Genomic DNA, 24,888 nt, shown 5'->3' with positions numbered 1-24,888 from the left:
GTAGAATTATGTAATCCAGAAAACTAATGTGAAGAGTTAATCAAATCTGCTGTCTTACACCCACAGCCCCTTATGTAGAACAAAATGACAAATCATTACACTGAAGATTCACTGCACACTGGAAACTCATTCTGCAGCGGCTATCACCACCAGGACAATAGTACAGCAATGTGAGGGCCAGCAGGCCACAAACCACAAATGATGTCCCCTACTACAGCTTTCTCCAACACTATTACAGCACATACCCCTTTTGAAAGATGGTGTTTGCTAAGTACCCTTGACTCCTACAGGCTGGTTTAGGCAGGCCATTCAGCCAATATTAAATGCTTATCTGCTACCGTGCAGAAAGGCATTTACCATTGATTCACATCAGTTACCATGTTGTGTCATGTTTAGAGTCCCCTCGGGGTGCACGGAACTGCATGAACACAGACTTCTTCAATGCTACATGTAGCCCCCGAGATGAGACAACCGGATCCATCGCAACACTAACACGAACGATACTAATTGCTGTCACCGTCACTTTTAAACAACATTTGTTGGCCGCCAAAAACCTATTTACCACCAGTCTGAGCCAGCCCTTGGTACAGGAGAGTCCCAGTTATCCAGAACTCAACTAACCAGAAGTCTCAAACAACCAGCACAAATCGCCGGCAGTAGTCAGTGGTGAAAGCCAACTTCTTTGGCGGTTTGTGGCTCTTAAAGCCTGAGTTCCACTGCTTCCCTAAGGTTGATAGACTTTGAATTACTGTATTTTAACAATTACGGTAATACAGTGTTCAGGTATGTATATAGTGGGGTACAGTACAGTATTAGCTGGGCCTATTTTTAACATGGAGTTTTAAGCAACCAGAAAGCAGACTTATCCAGCATCAGCTGAGCCCTGTTGGTGCTGGATAACTAGGATTCTAATGTATATTGGTAGATGAACAGAGGCGCCAGAAGGATAAAAGTACATCAAATTTTTAAAAAATTGCTGGGAGGAAGTGGTGGACTCGCCTCCGTTAAAGCAGACACCAAGGACTGTAAATGTATAGATATACACATTTATTGAAAATACCTCAAAGATGCAACGCGTTTCGCGGGCACAGCCCACTTTTTCAGGCAATAAGCAGGGGATAAACAACAGCAATTCAGTTATAGCAAGCAGAGCACCTCTGAGGTATTTTGGGGTATTTTCAATAAATGTGTATATCTATACATTTACAGTCCTTGGTGTCTGCTTTAACGGAGGCGAGTCCACCACTTCCTCCCAGCAATTTTTTTAAAAATTTTATGTACTTTTATCCTTCTGGCGCCTCTGTTCACCTACCAATATATTTGAGTCCACCCCAGGTGGAGGGGTGATCTACCCCCTTTCTTCCTATCTACAGAGAGCGACTTCTTAATCCTGAGTGAGGACAGGTCTAATCTCCTCACCTGCCTAATGAGTGGTTACCTAGGTGGTAACCCGTGTTTGTGAGTATTACCATCTCACTGTTTCATTTATCCAATCAATTTTGACATACTACACCATATTAGGCTCTCGATTTCTCTTCAACTTTAGGACTCTAATGTAGTACACAATATTTGTATATAAACAGTTTTAAAAAATCTAATCTTTATGCCTTCAAATGAATCAAAAGTACAGTACTTATGCTTTTAATGAAATAAAAAGTACAGTACTTTTAGTATATTTATACAGGATTTATCTTTTCTTTTTAATCACACAACTCACTGTAATAGATTGACATCAAGTCTTACTACCTTCTGAAACCAATCCAAGTACCACGGATCGCATGTACCACTGTCTAAGCCAGGCATGGGCAAACTTGGCCCTCCAGCTGTTAAATCCCCAAATAATTTGCCTTCATGAGTCATGACTGTGGCTGTCAGACTCCTGCAATGCATTGTGGGACTTGTAGTTCCTCAACAGCTGGAGGGCCAAGTTTGCCCATGCCTGGTCTAAGCCCTACTAAACCCATTTCAGAGAAGATAGTTACCTGCACTGGATAATCTTATTTTCATGTGTTTAGCCCTCAGTACAGAAAAGCTGCCAACACCTTCTACATTATATATAACAACTGGGTTATTATAAAGCACATACTGAAGGGGAGGTAGGGTCCGGCATCAGGTAGGGAACTAGTGTCGATTACTTAGTGGTTGGTGGGCAATGGAAGACATGCACAACCCTAAGAAGTGCAGTAACACACACCATAAATAGCACACCATGAATAATCACGTTGTTGATACCCATCTGTACCCACAATAAAATGATTGTACAGGCAAACTGTCGCCTGAAGCACTCACAAACCATTGTCTGGCAAAGTGCTTTGCAATGCCTTTTTCCTTCCTGTGTACATTACTCACATTTAACAGATTTCGCAGAGAGCTGAACAGCAAATTTGATAAACTTCCAACAGCCATACTTCTCTTAATTTCTTATTTGAATAATTCCAACCATACTGAACATACTTTAATGATCAAATCTCTATGCAAGATTTGCAGTCAATGTAACTTGACTGTTGCCATGAGCAATTGGACATCCAAAATACAACCTTATTTTCAGTCATTTTTAAGAAAACAATTTAAAGCGTATGAAATAAGAACACAATTAAAACAAGCAAACACTGTGGTGCAGAACATATTATAGGAATGGTCATATCAATACATTTCTTAATCACCGATGAGAGGAAAGTGTGCTACAGCCTCTATAACAGGAGATTAAAGATAAAAATAGCTAAATTGTGTAACCAAAACAGAGGGGGATATGTGGCTAAAAACAAACAGAAAAACATGTATTAAGTGCATGAAAACTGCAAATAATATCAACTATATAAATGTAAAATTAAAAACTCAAATTATTTAAAATAGATGAAGACTTTAATAATACACAAATTCTACTTGCCTTACTTAAAATCTTGGCCATCTGTCACTGCATCAATGCATTTTTAGCACAGATAAAGGAGGATTTTGCAGTGTTCGTTCTGAGAGAAGAATATTTGTGTAGAACGTAAGCAGCTTGGTGCTGTGTGTGTTGTGTGTGTAGTGTGTGTGGAGAGGTTCAGTCACACCCTCCAGCTCTGATAAAGCATGGTCAGGAATATCACAATAGAAGCAGTACTCACTTTCTCTTGTGTGGGGTCTCTGTGCTCACAGAGTGATGTCGGATTAGCTTCCTCTGTGGAACAGATGGAGTTTTCTGCACGGGCTCTGGAAGATCCTGAGCTGTGATGGGTAAGTGACTCAACGTGTTAGCTCGGCGGCGGAATCCTTGATGAGATAATTCTCCAGGATCCTCAAATGGGAAACACTCTGCTCCCTTAGGCAAGTCACCCATGGAACCGTGAGCCTTCAGAGGCGTTTCAGGGGACACCGTTGCCTCTATCTCACACAGGGAAGGCTCCTGAAATTCAGAGGTTTCAAATGAATAATTATTGGTAACTTCAAATGCAAACCAGACTGATAGCTAAAGTTACACCTTATGCGCAGTATATCTGCTTGGGCGCCTTGCGACCGCATTTGGATCAGTACCGGAGAATGGAGGGAGATGCCAGGGCACGGGAGGTGCGGTAATCATCTACACCCCCCCCCCCCCCTTACACACACACACACACACACACACACACACACACACACACACACGGCAATCGATGGAAATTGGCAGAAATTTGGTCAAATTAACCAATTTAATTGATTGTATACCAGTAAAAGGATGTTAAAGAGACTCCGAGCTGTGTAGAAACTATGGAAAGATGCATATCATTTTAAAGCTCTCTTTCTCCTCTTTCCAATGATATATAAACCGCCGCCCTACGCCTTTTAGTTTTCGCTATTCTCGCGATTGAAATTGCCGCGGCCACGATTTCAATCGCAAAAATAGAGAAAACTAAAAAGGCGTAGAGTGACGATTTAGGTGTCGCCAGAAAGAGGAGAAAGAGAGCCAAATGGCAGGCATTAGGAGATTGCGCGCCCCAGACAGCGGCAGCTGCACAGTCTATCTGGGCGAATATATCCATCCAGATAGACTTGAGTGGTTAATTGATTGGGCAGGATGGTAAATATTGGTAGATCGTAAAGGAATTGGCTAATGTTCACATTATTCTGATAGATGCAGAATTGATTTATTGTTTCAGAGCATGGAGGCACCATGTTGTTCAGACTGATTAGTGAATAGGAATCACATATGATCTTGCTTGTAGTATGTGTGGGCCACTAATTGATCAAGTTTCAATCAACCACACTGTAGTGGATAACCCAATAAAGTTGATCACTTAATTGTTCCATGGAAAGTTGAGTAATGTATGGGTACCTTTATGCTGGGGATACACGGTACGTTTCTGTACCGTGTATCGGACAGCTGATAATATTCAGCTGGCCCGATCAAGCTGCTCGACTCCCCCCTGCTCGATCCCAGCGACAATCACTCTGCGCGGACGTGCCTGCGGTCGATCCGGCGGCTAATAGACCGCCGGATCGACCTGTGTATTCCCAGCATTACTGTGAGCCAGGCAAAAATGGCGCTCGAAATTTGGGTGCACCATGCGCCGTTATAGGCCGTAATGTGAATTACAGCAGCGCTCATTCAGTAATTTGGGTATAGTCAAAAGACTGAGCTAAAATTACGATAAAACAGTGTAATTTGGCCGCCAGCAATATCTGGGAGACAAACTGCATACTAACACCAAGTCATTGGTGGCCTGGAGGGGAATAGTAATGCTGCCAGGACTTTTGCAGGAGCAGGGTGAGCCATTTTTTCGTCTTTACCCTGTGCCCAAATTACATGAACACCCTTTACTGTCCCTTGGAGTAGCTCACTATTGATTCCCTACCACATCAGTCATTCTCGATGTTCCTGTTGTAGTTTAAGGTAGTGTTGACGTGCTCTACGAGTTTGAATTTGGAACCTTGTTTTGAATTCTCCAGATCAGAACCTCTGCCTTACAGACTGACTTATCGGGCCAAATGATAATGCATCACTGTTTTGGGATAAAGTCTAATAATTGCACCGGCATCGCTTGTCTCTTATGTCCAATATCATCAGGAATTGGCCAGACTAGATGTTTTCAGTTGAGAATGTTGGTCTCGCTCATAGTGGGAAACCTCCCGCTTCTCATTACCTTTCCAGGTCATAAGTCAGAACAAGCAACTCAGATAAGCCAAAAGTGCAAGAGTGCCCAAGACTTTTTGGCTGTGCCACACCGTCCAGCACTTTATTTTATTTTTTTTTAAAGCGAACCTGAACTCAGAACTTCCTCTCTGCTCTAAAAGACTAGCAACAGCATAATAACCTTTAAATAAAAACAGCTATGATTAAGGAGCCATTCTCTTTTATCCGTAATATTGATGTTGGATTAAAGAATAAAGATTTTCTACTTCATTCAAGCATGTGATGCAGCGGGATTTCCATGGTTACTATTTATTTTTTTACAGCTGATACAAATGCCGTAATAAATGTGTAGTATGTATACCTCCTGCTTTCATGGAAGCAGACATAGGTTTAACATCCTGTGTTTATAAATTAGCTGCTCTGCCATGGCAGAGAAGATTCCCAAGCTGACACAGCTGAGAGATCCTGTTACAGTAGTGATTAGTCACAGATGAGGGGAAATAAGACAGGGCGCATTTCTTTAGGTTTTCCTTCCGTCATGTGAAAGAGTACAGGTCCACTTTAAAAATGTGCTTTTTAACTTGCATTAAAAGTGCAGTAAAATTGTGGCAACATTTTAATGCAAGTAAATGGGAAAGTTTAAAAAAAAAAAAAAATGAAAACGGATCAAAAAGCTCTGTGTGTTTCTGCCCCGAGTCACATGAAACAGGCATTTGTGATCATTCTGGATGATACAGATCTATAAAACAGGCCCGGATTTACCTCACAGGAGCCTATAGGCACAGATGTCCTGTTGCCTTAGACTTCTCCCTCAATGAACCTGCTACAAGCCCCCACCGAACTGCACCACAAGTGTGCTGGCTGTCCCAGGCTTGAACTTCTCCCCTACCTCCCTTGCTCGTCATAGCTACATGTGCCCCTTAATGTGGAGGATACTTCTGGCTACCTTATACTAAGTAGCTAGAGGTGTCCCCAAGTATTAGGTAGCTAGAGGAACCTCAGTATTAAGTAGGTAGAGATGCCCTTGACTGAAGGGAGATCTAGTCAGTGGAATGCCGAGAGCTAGGAGCTTAGTAACCATTTATTTACACTCTCATCAGGACTCTGCAAAAGGAATGAGGGAGGGAGGCGCTCGGAGAGGGGAGTGAGCTGCCTTTCAATCATCAGGCGCCTGTAGGCACGTGCCTACAGTGCCTTATGGTAAATCCATCCCTGTCTATAAAAGTCAGAAGATTGCAGTATTAATACAATTTATATGGCCGCCTGTGATCTGGCTGTCCTTATCACTGCTGCATAATATCCATTTGAAATGCCCAAAATACTACATGCCAACACAACACACTTACCTTGCTGCTGAATTCAAGTGGCGCGCACAGAGAACTGTCATAGTCCAAACTTCTGGAGCTTTCCTGCGGACCTCTGCTCTTACTACCCTGGAGATGAATAAAAAAAGACCTTATATCATATCTATCTTACTAGTATAAAAAAAAAAGTACTAATAAAACAGCAAAGGGCAACAGCGGACAACAACCAACCAATAAACATCTTCAATTAATGAAAGAAGAAATACGGGAAGTTGATGAATTCGTACTCTGTAAACCACTGTTGAGCTTCTGTAATGTCATATCAAAGCCTAAGTCCAGACAATAGAGGAAATCCATCTGTAGACCACTGTCAGAAATCCCCCCAGGTCATCTTCATCAGAGGTGTGCATAAATCTCATCATGTTACACTTCAGGGTCTCGATTTCTGCACCATGGTTTTCGGTCTCCTGGACCAAGTCTGCCAACTCTCTACCAAGTATAGGAACATGCATACAGGTACATCTAGATGCCGGCATATGACATGTCAGGCAGCACTTCTTGAGCACAGTCTCCATGCTGGGATCATAACTGCTGGCGCTATTCCTTTCTCCTCCTAGCCTCAGAGGAGCTTTGATTATGCAACACACCTGATAATGTAGAAGGCAAACAACTTCTACAAAGCAGGGGGGGGGGGGGGCCTGGGCTGTGCCCGCTGCAGCCAGTGATGTAGCTCAGATTGGTCATAGAAAGGGAGAAACAGGCAAAAAAAAAAGAAAAAACACCCTTACTTCAACCTTAGCTAGGATAAGAACGGAGCTTTCTACACCAAACCTACATAAAAATATAAAAGCCCAGAACACAGTTGTTAAATAGAAAGGTAAAAGAAAATAATGTTAAAAAATAGATTTATTGCTGTATAAAGCAGCCTCTGAAGAACGTTTGATCACCATCTGTATTCTATGGAGAGAAAGCCTGGTTAATTAGCTACTCTGAAAATTAATTTAATTGTACTAACTGCAGGACCGATCCCTGGATACTGCAAGAATTTATAGGGATGATTGTCTCTTATTATTTCAGCCTTGGCATGACGCACCAGACCAGATGCCAGAATGCTGCGCTGCCAGAAATACCCAGGGCCTCCATTTTTTACAGGAAGTTGGCACACAAATCCGATTTCTATAAATATAACTTCGACAAAGCAACCAACCATTAGACAATCAGAAGAAGGCTGCAAATATCGAATCTGGGATAACATTACAAATCTGTATCCTCCCATTCAGAACCAGAGACTGAATGAGACCAAATACGATGGGCCTCATCTATGAATAGGTCGTGTGCACTAAAAAAACGGTGCATTAAAAATTGTTTAAATAAATTAAAGTTTTATATAAACTGTCATTTCTCTCTGTATTTATAGTCCCATTTTCAGATCTAAAGCTAGTCTCTGGGCAAGGGCTACAATTTAGTCTTCTGGTATATAAATCAAAGTATACATGTGCTAAAGGTTTCTAATGCAGCAGCAAAAGACTAAAGGGCACCAAAAATAATTATCCAGTAAAATCTCCATTCTCAGGCAACAACAGGGATTGACTGATGCCGGATAAGGCCCCATTCACACTTGCGGTTTGAGTCCGCAAGTGTCCGGGGGTCCGGGTCCCGCAAAGAGACGGTACGGGTCTCTGCGCTGGCCACAAGTTGCGCCGGATGCATGTATCAGTTCCGGCTACAATAAAGTAGCCGGAACTAGATACATTGCAGTGCCGGAAAGGCACCGCAAGCATGGGGGATACCGGCGTGTAGTCTGGGCCCCCCAAGTGGCATAGGACCGGTGCTGGAAGCATCCGGTCCTATTGCCAGTGTGATGAGAAACATCCATTTCTCATTGCACAGCATGGGCCGTATGTTCGGGTCAGGATCCGTCCCGGGTCCGCTGCCGCACCGGGACGGACTGAAAAATGTTGGAAAAAAAGCCGGACCGTCCCGGAGCTGCGTTTCCGGATCGGATCCGGATCGCGCACGAGTGTGAATGGATACATTGATTAACAATGTATCCATTCACCATCCGCTGTGTACGGAGCGTTCCGGGTCCGGGGAAGCCGGACCTGGAACGCTAATGTGAACCGGGCCTAAGTGAATTTTTTGGTTGCTTGAGAGTCAATGTTAAAAAACAGTACAATACCCCCCACTGTATCACTTACCCTAATCTCTGTATTAATTTGTTTTTAACCACTTAAGTACCAGCAGTCTCTGCCTCCGTAAGGACCAGAGACTGCTGGTACAAGAAACGGCGGAATACTGACGAATCGCTGCACATACCCGCCGTCCACCTCAGGCCCCCCACTCTGCTGTCTCTATGACGGCAGAGTTCCTGTGAGCCAGTCAGGAGCCGCTTTCAATGGCTCCTGACTGTCTATCAATATATGCAATTACCATTGGCTTACATTGACAGACAGGGTCAGGGGCCAATGAAAGCGGCTCCTGACCCGCTCACAGGGCTCTGCCGCAATAGAGACGGCAGGGCAAATAAACTGCGGTGGGGAGAAAGAAGCAAGATCGGTGGGAGCATCGAAAGCAGCGTCGGTGGGCTGAAATCTATGCCCTGGCAGCTACAACAGGATCAAACTAGGGCATAGATTTCAACTAGCGTTGAAAGGGCATAGATTTCAAGAACTGTATTTCAACATTAGGACGATGGACAGACTTATTTATTCAGTAATAAATTACTGTTACATTAAGTGTAAAAGTAGTTTTATGCATCCTACAAGACCAGGATTTTTTTTCTGGTTGCTTGAGAATTCTGGTTAACTGAGTTCTGGATAATGGAGTTTTTACGGTACTACCTTTCAGATCAGGTAAACTGATGGGGTTTACTTAGACACTTCTTGCACTCAGTAGAAATTACATCACATGGCATTGATCTAACCACTGTAGCAGCTGTGTACTGCTTAAAAGCAGTACAAAACTGTCTACCCACCTACCACCCCCACATCAATCTATAAGAATTTCTGCTTCAGTGATGAGAGAGTGAGTCATTTGCTTGTGGTCATGGCAGATTTCATGGTTGTATTCTCCTGTGGCGCTGCACTCCCAGCATCCTCTTATGAGTTCCAATCACATGATATGACATGTGACCGTAACTCAGGGGACTGTGTCAGCGTTGCAGTGCCACTCAGGTGTTGGAAGAGGGGTGATGGAAGAGACCTCTACCACTGAGCGGTGCTGCATTGCTGACACCATCCCCGGGGTTACAATCACATCTCATATCATGTGATCGGAACTCAGAAGGGGATGCTGGGAGTTTAGCGCCGCAAGCGGAGGAGAGGGGAAGCCGATCCAGCTGCCCAGAACAGGTAAATATTAAAAAGCTTTGCATACATTTCCAGGCTGGGAAAGGCACACTTCCCCAGCAGCAAGGAAAAAAATTGGCTCTGCAGCACATAGTTTTGCTATATGTGGCTGCTAAAGGGTTATAGGACCACTATTCCAAAAACTTGTATTGTTTACAATACATGTGTACGCATACTTAGAAAAAGTACATTTCTCTAATGGGGACTCTCAGTTTTCTTTATTTATTTTCAAAAGCACCTATTGAACAGCAGTTGCTCAACCTGACTGCTAAAATTGTGTACAAGTGAGTAGTGAGGTTGGCTGACGCCCTTAAACAGATTTTTTTTTCCAGGGAGTGCTTTTGTAAAGAATTAAAGGAAAAACTGAGTATCCTCCATGAGGAGATAGACTAGTCCAAAATCTTTCAGATCCTTACTGCCTGCTGCAAGCAACAGCAACAGGAGAGAAGTAATTTATTGTACATTTTACTCTGGGGGAAATCTACTAGTTATATTTTAAGTATGTGTACATATGAATTTAAAATACAAATATTGTTCCTTTAAAGAGAACTTGTAACAAAAAACGTCCCCTGGGTGGTACTCACCTCGGTAGGGGGAAGCCTCCGGATTCCAATGAGGCTTCCTCCTCTGCTGTAACTGCAGACAATCCAGCGCTGGCTCCCCCGAAGTGTCCCGCGATCCTGGTTCGACAAGCTCGACATGGCTAATATATTTACCTTCCCTGGGCGCTGCTGCGGCTCTCCGCACCGAGATAGGCGGAAATAGCCAATCTCCATCGGGTCCGCTCTACTACACAGGCGCTGGAGACTTGTGCCTGCGCAGTAGAGCGGCCCAACAGCGATCGGCTTTTCCTGACCTATCTCCGAGCGGAGAGCCGATACTGCGCCTGCGCTAGAGCCGGGGAGGTAAATATTTACATCCCCACCGTTACGGGAGCTTTTTTGCCATCGCCGTGGGACACAGGAAGATGGGGGAAGCCTCGATAAGCTCTGGAGGCTTCCCCCACCCGAGGTGAGTACCCCCAGGGGAACCTTTTCTCATTACAGGTTTTCTTTAAGGCAACCTGAAGCAAGAGGTATGTGGAGGCTGCAATATTTATATCAGTTTATCCAATACTAGTTTTCTGACAGTCTTGCTGCATTCTCCCTTTGGCTGCGGTAGTATCTGGATCACATACCTCAAACAAGCATGCCACTAATCCAGTCACACTTCAGACAAACATCTTATCTGAATGCTTGTCCAGGGTTTATAAGAGTATTCGAGGCAGAGGATCAGCAGAACAGCCAGGCAATTAGCATTATATGGCAGCCTCTATAATCACCCTCATTACAGGTGTGTTTTAAGCTACATATACAAGTATTCTTTCAATGTCTGAGGTTTGTGGGTGTCTATGTGTATGCCTCAGAGCCACTCAGGATAAGCAGTCTTCTCTTCAGCTATTTATTGATTTGGAGTACACTCCCCACCAGGTGCTAATCCACTCCCCCTGCTGCAACTCACAGCGGAACACCTCCTGCTTGACAGCTCTTCTTCTAACAGAGGAGCCCATGCCTGAGAGACTCTCCACGGTTACTCCCCTATTGCCTGAGGAAGCGGGGTCGACCCGCAAAACGCATCACAACAAAGAGGAGTAAATCCTAATAAAACAATAGGTTAATTTCAGTATTGAACACAATTTTTATCTTTTGGGAGGCAAGTCCACAGCTGAATGGAGTTGCCGACTTTGGGGAACGTCGTCCTGTGTAATACAAGTACCTATGGAAAGATGCGTACCATTTTGAAGCTCTTTCTCTTTCCAACGACACATAAACCGCCGCCCTACGCCTTTTAGTTTTCACTATTTTCGCAATCGAGATAGCGAAAACTAAAAGGCGTAGGGTGGTGGTTTATATATTGTTGGAAAGAGGAAAAAGAGAGCTTCAAAATGGTATGCATCTTTCCATAGTTTCTGCACTGCTTGGAGTCCCTTTAATCTATTTTTAATGTACTTTATTCAGTTTTGGCGCCTCTGTATTCCTAAACCAAACCTTCTCAACCAGCTGCTCAGCAGAGTCAGACAGCAAAGCAATGTATAGCAATTACTACTAAACTGTCCATTGAGGTAACTACTGTACTAAAATAAATAATGCTAGTAACACATTCAGTGTATATGTAGTGTTAGGTAATCTCATTTTTACTAGCACTCTACAGGTCATTAAAGTGACAAAGTCCCTTTCCTATTAACATTCCTTTTCCCAGCTGCATGTATAATATTGGCCGCTAACTGCTCACACAAGGCCACTGAGCCACAGAAGTAAACCTATTAAACAGACAGCATGACAGTAGCACAATGAGGAAAACATGCACAAAGAAGTGCAAAAGACAAAGGTCTGGATAGTTACCCTCAATAAAATACTTTCTAGAGACTCCGTCAGTGATCTCTTGGCTCTGCTCTTGAGTAGTTCCAGTCGGAAGCGTGGGGCATTGCTCTGCAGCTCATTCATAGGTCCAGATGTAATCTGAGAGTCCTGCAGCCAGACAGAAATATCAACAATGAGATGATCACTACACTGGAAAAGGCATTTATCATTTCATACATAGCCTAGCAACTACAGAACAGGTACTCAAAGAGACCACATTAAAAGGGGCTCTCTTTTTAGTCCTATCTCAGTACATTGCATGAGATTGTCAAATAGAGAGTTATCTTCCAGTAAGCTGTGATTTTCATCTCAATGCAATACATCATTGCTAATCTGTGGGGACCTGGGTCCATGTTATAGCAGAGACTTGTAGCTGCCAGCAGTGCAAATCTGTGGTGCTGTATTATATTACTCCATGTGTGGCAGTAAGTGCACTGGATAACACTGCAGCGACTGCTGCTGAAAAATTATGATTGCAGCCAGTCTCTACTACATGCTGCGTACATTATACCACTTACTATTCAACAGGATTGATTCAGAGGATGCAGTCTTATTCATATCATTATGGGCTTTTAGCCCTGTACACAAGACAAGAAACATTTTCTCCTGGTGGACTCAAATCGCTTGAGCTGCAGCCACTAGAGCTTGCTCGGTAGGCAGTAGCAGTGTTAGGGAGTCTAGCCCAAGGACTCCTTACTGAAAAGGTGTTGGCCGAGATTTGACCCGGGTCTCCTGCATCAGAGGCAGAGCCCTTAACCAGTACACTGTCCAGCAACACACACACAAATTGCCCTCAGCAATCATTGTACAGAATACACATGCTTATTTTCACTCCACTTATCGCCTGTTTAAAAAATGATCACTACAAAAATCGGCCATACGTAGACTGCCACACGTGGTGCCCTCCTTGAGTCATGTTTACCAATATTTTTTAGCAAACAAGTTGGCTGAACTGAATTAATTAGAGTGTATGGATACCGTAAATACAAGAGGAAAAGAAAAAGTCAGCATTACTCGTCATCACTAATCTATATACAGTATGAAACAAATCCCTGTGTAAACACATTACCTGCTTTGGGTCCACACTGTGCACATGATCCCTCTGTTTCTCCTCATACAGACTTCTAAGCCGGGAGATAATCAGCTCATTCTCCCGCTGGTCTGACCGGGGCCGTATTTTCTGAATCAGACAAAGAGAGAAGCCATTTCATGTAAAAACACGCAATACGCTTCTGTTCATATTAGGAAAGCTATTATTAAAAGCTATAGTTTTTTTTTTTTTTTTTTTTTAAATAAAAGCAATAGTAAAGTGAAATTTATTAAAAGGATACCTGAATTGAGAGGGATATGGAGGCTGCCATATTTATTTCCTTTTAAAGAATACTCAGTTTCCTGGTCGTCCTGCTGATCAGTAGTTTCTAAATAACACACCAGAAACAAGAATGCAGCTAATCTTGTCAGATTTTTGACAGAAACATCTGATCTGCATGCTTGTTCAGGTTGTATGGGTAAAACTATTAGGTGCAGAAGAATCAGCAGGACAGCCAGGGAACTGGTATTATTTCATATAGACATCATTACACCCCATTTAGAGACAGAAATATAAAAATATAGTCTCAAGGCGGGGAGCACACTTTGCAGAACTGTATGCGTTTTTCTGGATTTTAGTGATCAGGGTGGCCAGATGCTACCTTTCTGGGAGATGAGGTTTCTTCAGCTAAATATCCTGTCTTGAAAATCATCATCATGTGACTAAACACAAAATACTACAAGTAATGACTTTCAGACTCGTGCGAGTGCGGCTGCTGCTTCTTGCCAGACTCCATAATTCCCAGTGTTCAGACTGCAAAGGCGTGGGAGGCAAAGGCTGAATCTCTAAGGGCCCGTTTCCACTAGTGCGGTGCGGAATCGCCGCATATCACCGCTGACAAAATCGCATGCGGATGCGATTCCGCATGCGTTTTTTGCCGCGATTTCGCATAGGCAGGGTATATGCGATTTTAACCATGTCACTGCCTGTGTCAATTTACATTACTTTCAATGCGAAATCGCGGCAAAAAACGCATGCGATTTCCCTATTAAATACATTGCCTGCGATTCGCCTGCATTCCACACGCAGGCGAATTCTGCAGGGTCTACCGTGCAGAAAAATCCTGCACATAAAAACGCAAATGAAAACTGACAAGTGGAAACAGTCCCATCCACTTGTATTGCCTATGCGAATCCGCATGCGTTGTCTGCATGCGAATTCGCGCTAGTGGAAACGGGCCCTAAGACAGCAGCCTATAGCATAATTTGCACACTGTAATATTGCATCCTGTACACAAGAGGGCACCTGAGTCCTTGGCTTGGATGGCCTGTGCCCAGAAACAGCCCTAAGTGTGACTTTACCATACTTGCTTGCTCTGTCGCAATCAGAGCCCCAACACCACCTTCAACCTTTCAAAAAAAGAGGATGAATTAGGTTTGAATTTAACAGTTGACCATCAGAAAGGTTATGTTGTACGGATCATAGGCTTGTTTGGCCTGATCCCAAATAATCATCTTTAAGAACGGATACACATAAATGTACATTTCTATTTAAGTGGATACATATTAAAAATGGCCCTGAACTCTTGCACGGGACAGAAGGAAAACAGAGACATCCACCCTGTATGTATTTAGAGAGTTTAGCCTGTCTAATTCCCCATCTGCAACTAATCACAAATGCAATTTGATCTCTAGCTGTGTCAGCAGGCTGCCTTGGCAGAGCAGCCAATTTGTAAACACAGGATGTTAACAATATGTCTGCTTCCATGAAAGAATGAAGTAGACACTGCAGATTTATTGCAGGATTTGTATTAGCTGTAACAAAGAAATGTTTTTCTTTAAAGAGACTCTGAAGTCTCTTAAAAATCCTTTTTTATTACAAAATCCTCTAACATATTAGCCCTACCTAAACCGCCGCATCCCCGTCGCTGTAATCTATCCAAATCCCCCCAAACTCCCTGGGGGGCAATCCGGGCAGCGCTTCTGCGTGAGGCAGAGCTATGAGCCGCAGCTCGGCCTCTCAGCCCGGATCGCCGCCTCTCCCCCACCCCTCTCAGTCTTCCTTCACTGAGAGGGGCGGGGGAGAGGCGGAGATACGCGCTGACAGACGCGTGTAGAGGCAGAGCTGCAGCTCATAGCTCTGCCTCACACGGAAGCGCACAGGGCAGCAAAATCCATGATCAAGAAAGTTGTGGATTTTGCGGGGGAGAGGGAGTTAGATTACAGCCGCAGGGATGGGGCAGTTTAGGTAGGGTTAACATGTTAAACCGGATTTTGTAATTAAAAAAAAAAAAAAAAAAAAAAAAAAAAAAAAAGAGACTTCAGTGTCTCTTTAAAGGTTACATAGTTATTTGGGTTGAAAAAAGACATACGTCCATAAAGTTTAACCAGAAAAAAAATACAAAAACAGAAAAAAAAAAAAACGCACACACACACACCAGCCTGCTCCCTCACATATCCCTGTTGATCCAGAGGAAGGCCACAAACCATTACAAGGCATGGTCCAATTAGCCCCAAAAGGGAAAAAAATCCTTCCCGACTCAAGATGGCAATTAGATAAAATCCCTGGATCAACACCACTTAGCATTACCTAGTAATTATAGCCATGGATGTCTTTCAGTGCAAAGAAAGCATCCAAGCCCCCTTTAAATGCAGATATAGCATTTGCCATGACTACTTCCTGTGGCAATGCGTTCCACATCTTAATCACTCTGTGATTAACTGTTATGCAGTTGCTTTTCTTTTAGAGCAGCAAGGAAGTTCTGCATTTAGGTCTGCTTTAACCCATAAATACTAAATTTCAGTTAACTATAGTGAGACCAAAGAGATACTTTACAATTTTTACCACACGCACACACAGAGTGAAAGGTCAGCATCAAAGCAATTCAACTCTACAAATACTTGTGGGCCTCTGATATGTGGAGGCAGTAAAATACACTGATCCACAAGATGGCAGCACAGCAGCAGTAATGGAATAGAATGTCACAAATTTGGGATATAGTATGTTTACCCTACTGAGAGCAAAAAGCATTCAAATTTGAAAATCACCCTAGTCAGTGCCTATATGCACTTTACTTTTTCACCTAAGTTTTTTACTAGGAGATAATTTTTCACCTTCTGTTTTAAATAACTTTTAGCACTCTGCAATTAAAAAATATATATAAAAAGTTGGTAAAAAAAAAAAAACCAAAACACTATTATTATTATCACGAGTATTTTCTTGTTTTCTGGGGACTTAGAAGGCGCTTTATTTATAAGGTGTGACAAAATCATGAGAAAAAGTGAATTGCATATGGGCCAGATCCTAAGTGATATTTTTAAACTTGTCTATAAAATACCTCTTTAGACCGCCAGCAAGCAAAGAAAATGATCAAAATAATTTTGATAGTACTTTTTCACCAGCTTTTTGGTACTTTTTCAAATGCAAAATGCTGAAAAGTTATTTTAAAATTGAAGATGAAAAAAAAATATCTCCTAGGAGAAAACTCAGGAGAAAAAGTGAATTGCATATGGGCATCTGTTTAAAAAGAGGGTGAAATGGTCTTTTTTCAGCACTTATCAAAGCACAGATGGAACAGGGCAGACAGGGGTGCTGTGTGTCAAGCTATTCAATAGCAATGCTTGTATGGGAGATGATGATGTATTTGCACTTTACAATGATAACTAGATAACTGCATCTTATGCCTTCAATTTGGGGCATTATCCAAGACCGCTCCAGATAGATCCAGTAACAGTTCCTTGTAGCAGTGTGCATGTTGTTCACATGGAACCCAGCCACAAACCTAGCCGTGGGTACCAAATGCTTGACCACCCAGTGCAGGGACACACCCACCAACGTGTTGCGTCCGCTGCCTTGCGGACTTCATCAGGGTGTGTTTGATTGCCGTTCTAACATTGCACCCGCTTGCAACATGCAGTACCAACACCACTTCAGCTTACACTTCACATATTAACCCTCCCTCCTCTCTGAAGAAATCCTGACTGTGTGGTGCTGGTACCAGAGTGTGTGGCTGTGGACAAGTGGTGCAAATGCTGATGTATGAGAGCACTCTACATTGGCCGTTGTTTTTAATGTGTTTTATTAGTCTTTTGCACACTACTGAATAAACTTGATCACTGTGTTAATCCTGAGAGGCGTCACTCTTGTTTATTGAGAGTAAATGTCAGGGAACCCCTGCAAAGACCTCAAGGAACTCTATGGTTCAAGGAAACCCTGGTTGAGAAAGCCTGAAACCATACCCACAGTCCAGAGTGTCTTACACACTTTACACTACTTAATACTTGGCTATTACCATTACACACTCCACCCCAGTGGTACCAATGTTCCTAATCCCTCATATGAACCTTTACATCTCAATTACTCATTTAGCAATACAAGTGCAAATAAAATTACGCAACAGTGAATCAATTGCCCAGGGGAACTAATCAGAATCCTTTGTTTTTTTTACAGTCAAGTCCTGATTATTTTTTTTTCTTTGCTTCAGCTTTTCCTGCAGCTGCGAGACAGTACAGGTTCCAAACAAACAACCCTCTGCTTAATAAAAGTTTACCTTTAGGACCTTCTCAATGATCAGGGTTTCCCAGCACAGGAAAGGCGGTAAAACAAGATGACCCAAGATTATAGATACCTTATATGGTGTAGGCACACAGATTTAATGTAGGACGACAAGTACGGTAGTACGACAAACACAAATCCAGGATGGGAAACGTAAAATTCCCAACCCTTTCCTTGAGTCCAAGAGTCCATGTGGGATTGTCAGACAGCATTAGAGATAAACTGCTGTCCCAAGAAACTGCTAAAGTGATCTCTGAACCAGAATACTGCAAGACTTACTACAGCTTACACACTAAGCTATTCCATCTGAATTTTACAGGGAATTAATTTTTCACTGGTATAGTCACTGCTAAGCATGCAGAGAACAGAGGTCATATTATGTGTCATGGTTAAAATCATAAAGCAAGGTTCAGAATTCCACTATATAGCAATTATACTGTATATAGATACAGCAAAATTACGTAAGCATAATTGCTCTGAAGGCATACCTGTACTTCTTCAAACACAGAGGCCTGCTCTTGGTTATTTAATGTAGTAATGTGCTTTTGTAGTTCAAGTTTGGTTTTCGATGGAGGAAGACCTAAAGATGGAAAGAAAAGTAAAATCAAAAAGTAAAAATCAGATACTGTTATCTGGAGCAAATATGTTCAAAGTTAGAAAAGGTATTAAAACCCCAACAGAAAGCAGACTACACATGCAGTGACATAGAAGTAATATTTCTGGAAACACAGTCAATGGCCTCAATTCACTAAGATCCTGCTGGAGATAATAAGGCAAGAGAAAACTTACCTCCACACAGTAAGAGAGTGATCTTATCTCTTTATTCCTTACGTTACCTCTTCTGTAGTTAATTTACCTCCTCTGTAGTTATTTTTACACTCAGTTAATGAACAGCCTGTCTTTAACTCTGAAGTTATTTTAAGGATTAAAGCGTTAACTTAAAGACAGAAGAGTTAACTTTAGGATTGCCTGAGGTAAAATGTTTCCTGAATACTACATGCCTTATCACCATGGTAACAACTCTAGAAGAGTTATTAAAGACAGGAGATAAGCTTAGTGAATTGAGGCGAATGTGTCATTTTCTTTCTCATCAGTCCAAAAGGTGTTTAGATAACAGATACAGTTTAAAGTGGTCTGAAACTCTGACATAACATTCAATAAAAATCTATTTTCCTACTTTGTATTACCCATACAGTTACCATATTTGCTTTTGTGCACAAGTAATATTGTCCATTTACAAATTACAAGTTCCCAAAGTACAGTTTATCTGCTCCGAAAGCTGCCATTGCATTTTATTCAAGCTGCTTTTTATTATATATTAAAATCTTCTAGTGAGCTCTTCTGAACTGTGTGCATGCTTAAAGCAGAAACAGCTACTCCTCAGTACAGCTAAGAATTTAACAACTGTTGAATGTAAACAAAAGATAATGTAATCTCCTTTTTGGATGCAGATCATAAGCTGAAGGGGCTTTTCACTGCAGAGCAAAGTACTATGTTTAACTGTTTGAATGCTGTTCTGCAACAATTTTTCTTTCTGGTAGTAGGTTTAAAAAGCAGTAAGGAATCTTTTTGAGTGAAGAAGAAATGCTGAGTTTCAGACCACTTTAAAGAGACACTGAAGCGAAAAAAAAATTATGATATAATGAATTGGTTGTGTAATACGGATAATTACTAGAATTTTAGTAGCAAAGAAAATATTCTAATATTTTTATTTTCACTTATATAGTGTTTTTTTTATAACATTGCATCATTCTCTAATATTTGCAGTTTAGGCACTACTCAGCAGTCTAAACAGGTTCAGAAGTTCACTAGCCTGCTCTGCAAAATCTTCCCTGCAGAGGGAAAAAAAATACATTGGCCTCAATTCACTAAGATCATGCTGTAGATAATAAGGCGAGAGAAAACTTGACACCACACAGTGAGAGAGTTATCTTATCTCTTCATTCCCTAAGTTACCTCCTTGTACACAGGTGGCCAACTGCACAATATCAGCCCAACAGTCACATGTGACCAACTGCCCAATATCAGCCCAACAGTCACACGTGGCCAACTGCACAATATCAGCCCAACAGTCACACGTGGCCAACTGCCCAATATCAGCCCAACAGTCACACGTGGCCAACTGCCCAATATCAGCCCAACAGTCACACGTGGCCAACTGCCCAATATCAGCCCAACAGTCACACGTGGCCAACTGCCCAATATCAGCCCAACAGTCACACGTGGCCAACTGCCCAATATCAGCCCAACAGTCACACGTGGCCAACTGCCCAATATCAGCCCAACAGTCACACGTGGCCAACTGCCCAATATCAGCCCAACAGTCACACGTGGCCAACTGCCCAATATCAGCCCAACAGTCACACGTGGCCAACTGCCCAATATCAGCCGAACAGTCACACGTGGCCAACTGCCCAATATCAGCCCAACAGTCACACGTGGCCAACTGCCCAATATCAGCCCAACAGTCACACGTGGCCAACTGCCCAATATCAGCCCAACAGTCACACGTGGCCAACTGCCCAATATCAGCCCAACAGTCACACGTGGCCAACTGCCCAATATCAGCCCAACAGTCACACGTGGCCAACTGCCCAATATCAGCCCAACAGTCACACGTGGCCAACTGCCCAATATCAGCCCAACAGTTTTCAGCCCAACAGCCCAATAGTTATTTTCACACGCAGTTAATCAACAGCCTGTTAGAATTCTGGGCTTATTTTAAGTATTGAAGAGTTAACTTAAAAGACAGAAGAGTTAACTTTAGGTTTGCCTGAGGTAAAAGGTTTCCTGACTACCATGCCTCGTCACCATGTTGATAACTTTAGAACCGTTATTAAAGACAGGAGATAAGCTTAGTGAATGGAGGCCAATGTCTTTTAAAGCTTCTCAAGTGTCTGGCAGAGTTCTCTGCGACTTTGAAAGTCGTGGAGCTCAATGGCTAATTTGCATAGATAACTGTAGTTTCTTAGCTCTTCCTTTAGGGCTCGTTTCCACTAGTGCGGTGTGAATCGCTGGGATTCCACCGCTGACGAAATCGCATGCGGATGCGATTCCGCGTGCGTTTTGCCGCGATTTCGATTTTGCATAGGCAGGGTATATGCGAATTTAACCATGTCACTGCCTGGTTCAAGTTACATTAGTTTTCATGCGAATTTGCACGCAAAAATCGCAACAAAAACGCACATGCGTTTTCCCTATCAAATACATAGCCTGCGAATCGCCTGCATTCCACACACAGGCGAATTCTGCAGGCTCTACCGTGCAGAAAAATCCTGCACAGAAAAACGCTGGAAAAAACTGACAAGTGGAAACAGGGCCATCCACTTGTATTGGCTGTGCGAATCCGCATGCAGACAACGCATGCGGATTCACTCTAGTGGAAACGGGCCCTTACTGGAAACAATATTAGACTTGTGTCTCTGCTGCTAAATGTTTTTTTTCTTAGCTGTACTACACATACAAAATCATCATATATTTTTTTTTCGCTTCAGTGTCTCTTTAACCACCTTAGCGGTATGGACGAGCTCAGCTCGTCCATTACCGCCAGAGGGTGCCGCTCAGGCCCTGCTGGGCCGATTTTGATCAAATAAAGAGCAGCACACGCAGCCGGCACTTTGCCAGCCGTGTGTGCTGCCTGATCGCCGCCGCTCTGCGGCGATCCGCCGCAAGCAGCGGCGAAAGAGGGTCCCCCCAGCCGCCTGAGCCCTGCGCAGCCGGAACAAATAGTTCCGGCCAGCGCTAAGGGCTGGATCGGAGGCGGCTGACGTCAGGACGTCGGCTGACGTCCATGACGTCCCTCCGCTCGTCGCCATGGCGACAGGAGAAGCCAAACACGGAAGGCTGCTCATTGCGGCCTTCCGTGTTACTTTTGGCCGCCGGAGGCGATCAGAAGAACGCCTCCGGAGCGCCATCTAGTGGGCTTTCATGCAGCCAACTTTCAGTTGGCTGCATGAAATAGTTTTTTTTTTATCTTAATAGAACGCCAGGGTGGTTAAAGAGCCTACTGTTTATTGCAGGACTCTGTGGGGTACACTCTCCCAGGATACATTATGGTAACTTGTGTACAAAACATATAGAAACACTAATAAAAGTTAACAACTCTTTACTTGCATGTGTAAGTCTCACTCTCTCTCTCTTTCGTAATGAAAGCCAGTGTGATGGGTTCATCTTCAAAACCCCTGCATCCCAAACAATACTGTTGCGTTTTTAAAAACGCATGTGTTTTTGAAGAATTTTTGAAATGAGTTTTAAACGTTAAAAATGCCTCAAATGAGTTTTAAAACCGCTTGAAAAATGCATGTATTTTTAAAAATACAGCAGTGGGCTCAGGCCCTAATGGAGTCCAGGAAAGATCTATTTAGGATTATTTGTACCGAAACAACCATTTATCTAATTTTTTCACTGCGGGTTTCATTTAATGCACCCATCGCTCATATACACTATCTGGTAGGGATGGTCAATGAGATGCAAAATTTTGTATGTAAAATGTAAGCAGCTTGAAAATGGACCAATTGAATGCCACTAAAGTGGTGGGATCGATTTTCATATTTGTGGGGCTCAACACAAACCTGTAAGGAATCCAATGAACCCACCAGTAGGTTTTTAGGATGTGAAAGAAAACTCATACCAATCCCATTCTTAAAGAGAACCTGTACTGAGTAAAATTATTTAAAATAAACACATGAGGTAACTTCAAATGAACATTACATAGTTACCTTGCCATCAGTTCCTCTCAGAAGCTCACCATTTTCTTCTTACAGTGATCCCTTCCAGTTCTGACAACATTTTGTCAGAACCGAAATATATCAGTTGCTGTCAGTTACAGCTGAGAGGAGAACTGATGTGTCCATGTTTCCCTATGGCTCAAGTGGGCGATGTTACAGTTTAACAGTGTGCTGACCAGGAAGCTGTTATGGGGTAATAGTCATTTGCAAAATGGAGGACGGAGAATTCCATTGATCACAGTGGACAACAGGATGCAGGAGAGGAAAAATAGATTGAGGACTAGACTACACAGGAGGTAAGTATGACTTGTGTATGTTTATTTTGACTTTTAATGTTCAGTTCAGGTTCAAAGCACACGACCAACCCGACGACATGACCGACCACACGACCAAGCGATTGCACAACTTCCATGCACCACCCAACTGAACAACATTTGCATACTGCCCGTGCAAGTAACACACCACAATATAACTACAGTCAAAACAAGTCTTTTAAATGACTTGTACACAGGTGGACAACTGCACAATATCAGCCCAACAGTCACACGTGACCAACTGCACAATATCAGCCCAACAGTCACACGTGGCCAACTGCCCAATATCAGCCCAACAGTCACACGTGGTCAACTGCCCAATATCAGCCCAACAGTCACGTGGTCAACTGCCCAATATCAGCCCAACAGTCACACGTGACCAACTGCCCAATATCAGCCCAACAGTCACACGTGGCCAACTGCCCAATATCAGCCTAACAGTCACACGTGGCCAACTGCACAATATCCACCCAACAATCGCGCGAGTTGAACCGCTGCTTGGATTGGGCAAACCACATGTTATTAGGTGCTAGTCTATAGTCTGCTATGCGTACGCACATCCAACTATTGTCCAACAGACCAGGTGTGGGTGATAGTTGGGTGGAATAGTTACACTTATGTACGAGCGCTAACAGTATCCAGGTTGAGGTTTGAACCCGAGACTCACAGTACTGTGTAGCTGGTGCCTGTATTATGTAGTGTAGTCATGCTGCATGCAGGTCACATATTGTTCTTACCCTCTATCCTCTCACAGAGCTTGTGCATGCACTGCATGGGGCATCCGTCACACAGAGAAGGTTGCGTCTTTGAGGTTTGCTGCACAGCAGCTACACTGAAAGCCTGTTTCAGGGTCAACATAATTTCATCTACCTGCAAAATAAAATAAAATTTCAGCATGAGGAAGGTGATCAGCCCAATATCCCTCCTCAGCAGTCAAGTTAATAATGTATTACACAAGGAAGCTATAATATACCATTCCATACACACTTGCTGTAATGAAGATAATGCCCATCTATGTGACACAGACAGAAGAAAACAAATGGAGGGCTGATGCCCATAGCAAGGAGTTGGACCTTTGCTACCTATAATGGCCATGATATCCAGAAGGGTCACCAAAAATACAGTATAATCTTGTTCTAGTAAAAGCCAAGGGACCAGGAAAAATGGTTTACTATATCAGAAGATTATTATATCACAAATGGTCCTAGAAATGGCCCAGCATGCCCTGGTACATTCTCTGCTGCAAAGAACCAACCCTGTCCTCCCATTGGAGGTACAGTACAAGCACTTGCACATTTGGTGGACTACAAGGCTAAGTATACCTTAGAGCTGCATAGCCAGGCTGAACTAATTGCTGGTACAGTATCCAGGGCTCCTTAAAAATTGCAGCCATCACGAAACAGAGGCAGCCACTCGCTTCCTGTGAGTGGCTCTGAAAACTCAGGTGGCAGGACTTACAGCACGTGTCCTGCAAACCTTTCTGCTCACATTTGAGCCAATCATGAAGCCTTTTTTTCAAAATACAGCCAATGATAAGCCACTCGCATCTGTAATGTGAGAGGATCTGATACCTCCGCAGGCGGGACTTGGCACTCTCCTCACTAATCACCTTAGTTTTGCAGCAAATACGACCGTTCTGATCTGCACTACAAGTGAAAGTAGCCTGTACTGTGATCCACACAGTACCAGGAGCGTCAGAAGAGATGCCCGGGTGTGCGTACAATCCCATTGGAAGACTGTGACGATACTTTTATCAGTGATTGCAAAGTGGAAGTGGTAACACTGCATATTCTTGTTTACATTCACAGTATTCCTAATTTTCCACAGGCTGCTGATTTGTACAGTACTGTATATCCAGCACCAGTGCCATTCTTCTTGTCTTACAAAATGTTATCAGGCATCATTTTACTTGCAACAAGCCTGAAGAGAGCAGCCGACCATGGGTTTCACACTGACATATGACGCATGCACCGCCCACTTTTACTAAATCAAGAGTCAGCATCATGTAAGGGGCCAAAAAACATGTTTACTATAACAGAATATTTATTATATCGCAGTTTACTATAGAAAGGTGTTGCTCCCATAGACTTATAATGGAAATCGGCCGGGACCTGAAGGGGTAGT

The 24,888-nt window shown here is 43.0% G+C and overlaps 1 protein-coding gene across 10 annotated transcripts in view; it reads right to left on the bottom strand.

The window, feature by feature from the left end:
* Positions 1–24,888, bottom strand: part of TBC1D1 (TBC1 domain family member 1) — a 222,096-nt gene that overhangs the window by 81,555 nt on the left and 115,653 nt on the right. For all 10 annotated transcript variants that reach the window (XM_068278440.1, XM_068278441.1, XM_068278442.1 and 7 more), the window contains 6 exons: positions 23,502–23,634; positions 18,212–18,303; positions 13,209–13,319; positions 12,122–12,247; positions 6,436–6,522; positions 3,108–3,385 (listed from right to left, as the gene is read on the bottom strand). In XM_068278440.1, coding sequence (XP_068134541.1) covers positions 3,108–3,385; positions 6,436–6,522; positions 12,122–12,247; positions 13,209–13,319; positions 18,212–18,303; positions 23,502–23,634 — 827 coding nt within the window. The remainder of the gene's footprint in view (positions 1–3,107; positions 3,386–6,435; positions 6,523–12,121; positions 12,248–13,208; positions 13,320–18,211; positions 18,304–23,501; positions 23,635–24,888) is intronic.

Source organism: Hyperolius riggenbachi, chromosome 1, assembly GCF_040937935.1.
Source record: "Hyperolius riggenbachi isolate aHypRig1 chromosome 1, aHypRig1.pri, whole genome shotgun sequence".
Classification (NCBI taxonomy): Eukaryota; Metazoa; Chordata; class Amphibia; order Anura; family Hyperoliidae; genus Hyperolius; species Hyperolius riggenbachi.
The sequence above is the reverse complement of the archived record's forward strand: the minus strand, read 5'-3'. Positions and strand labels throughout refer to the sequence as shown.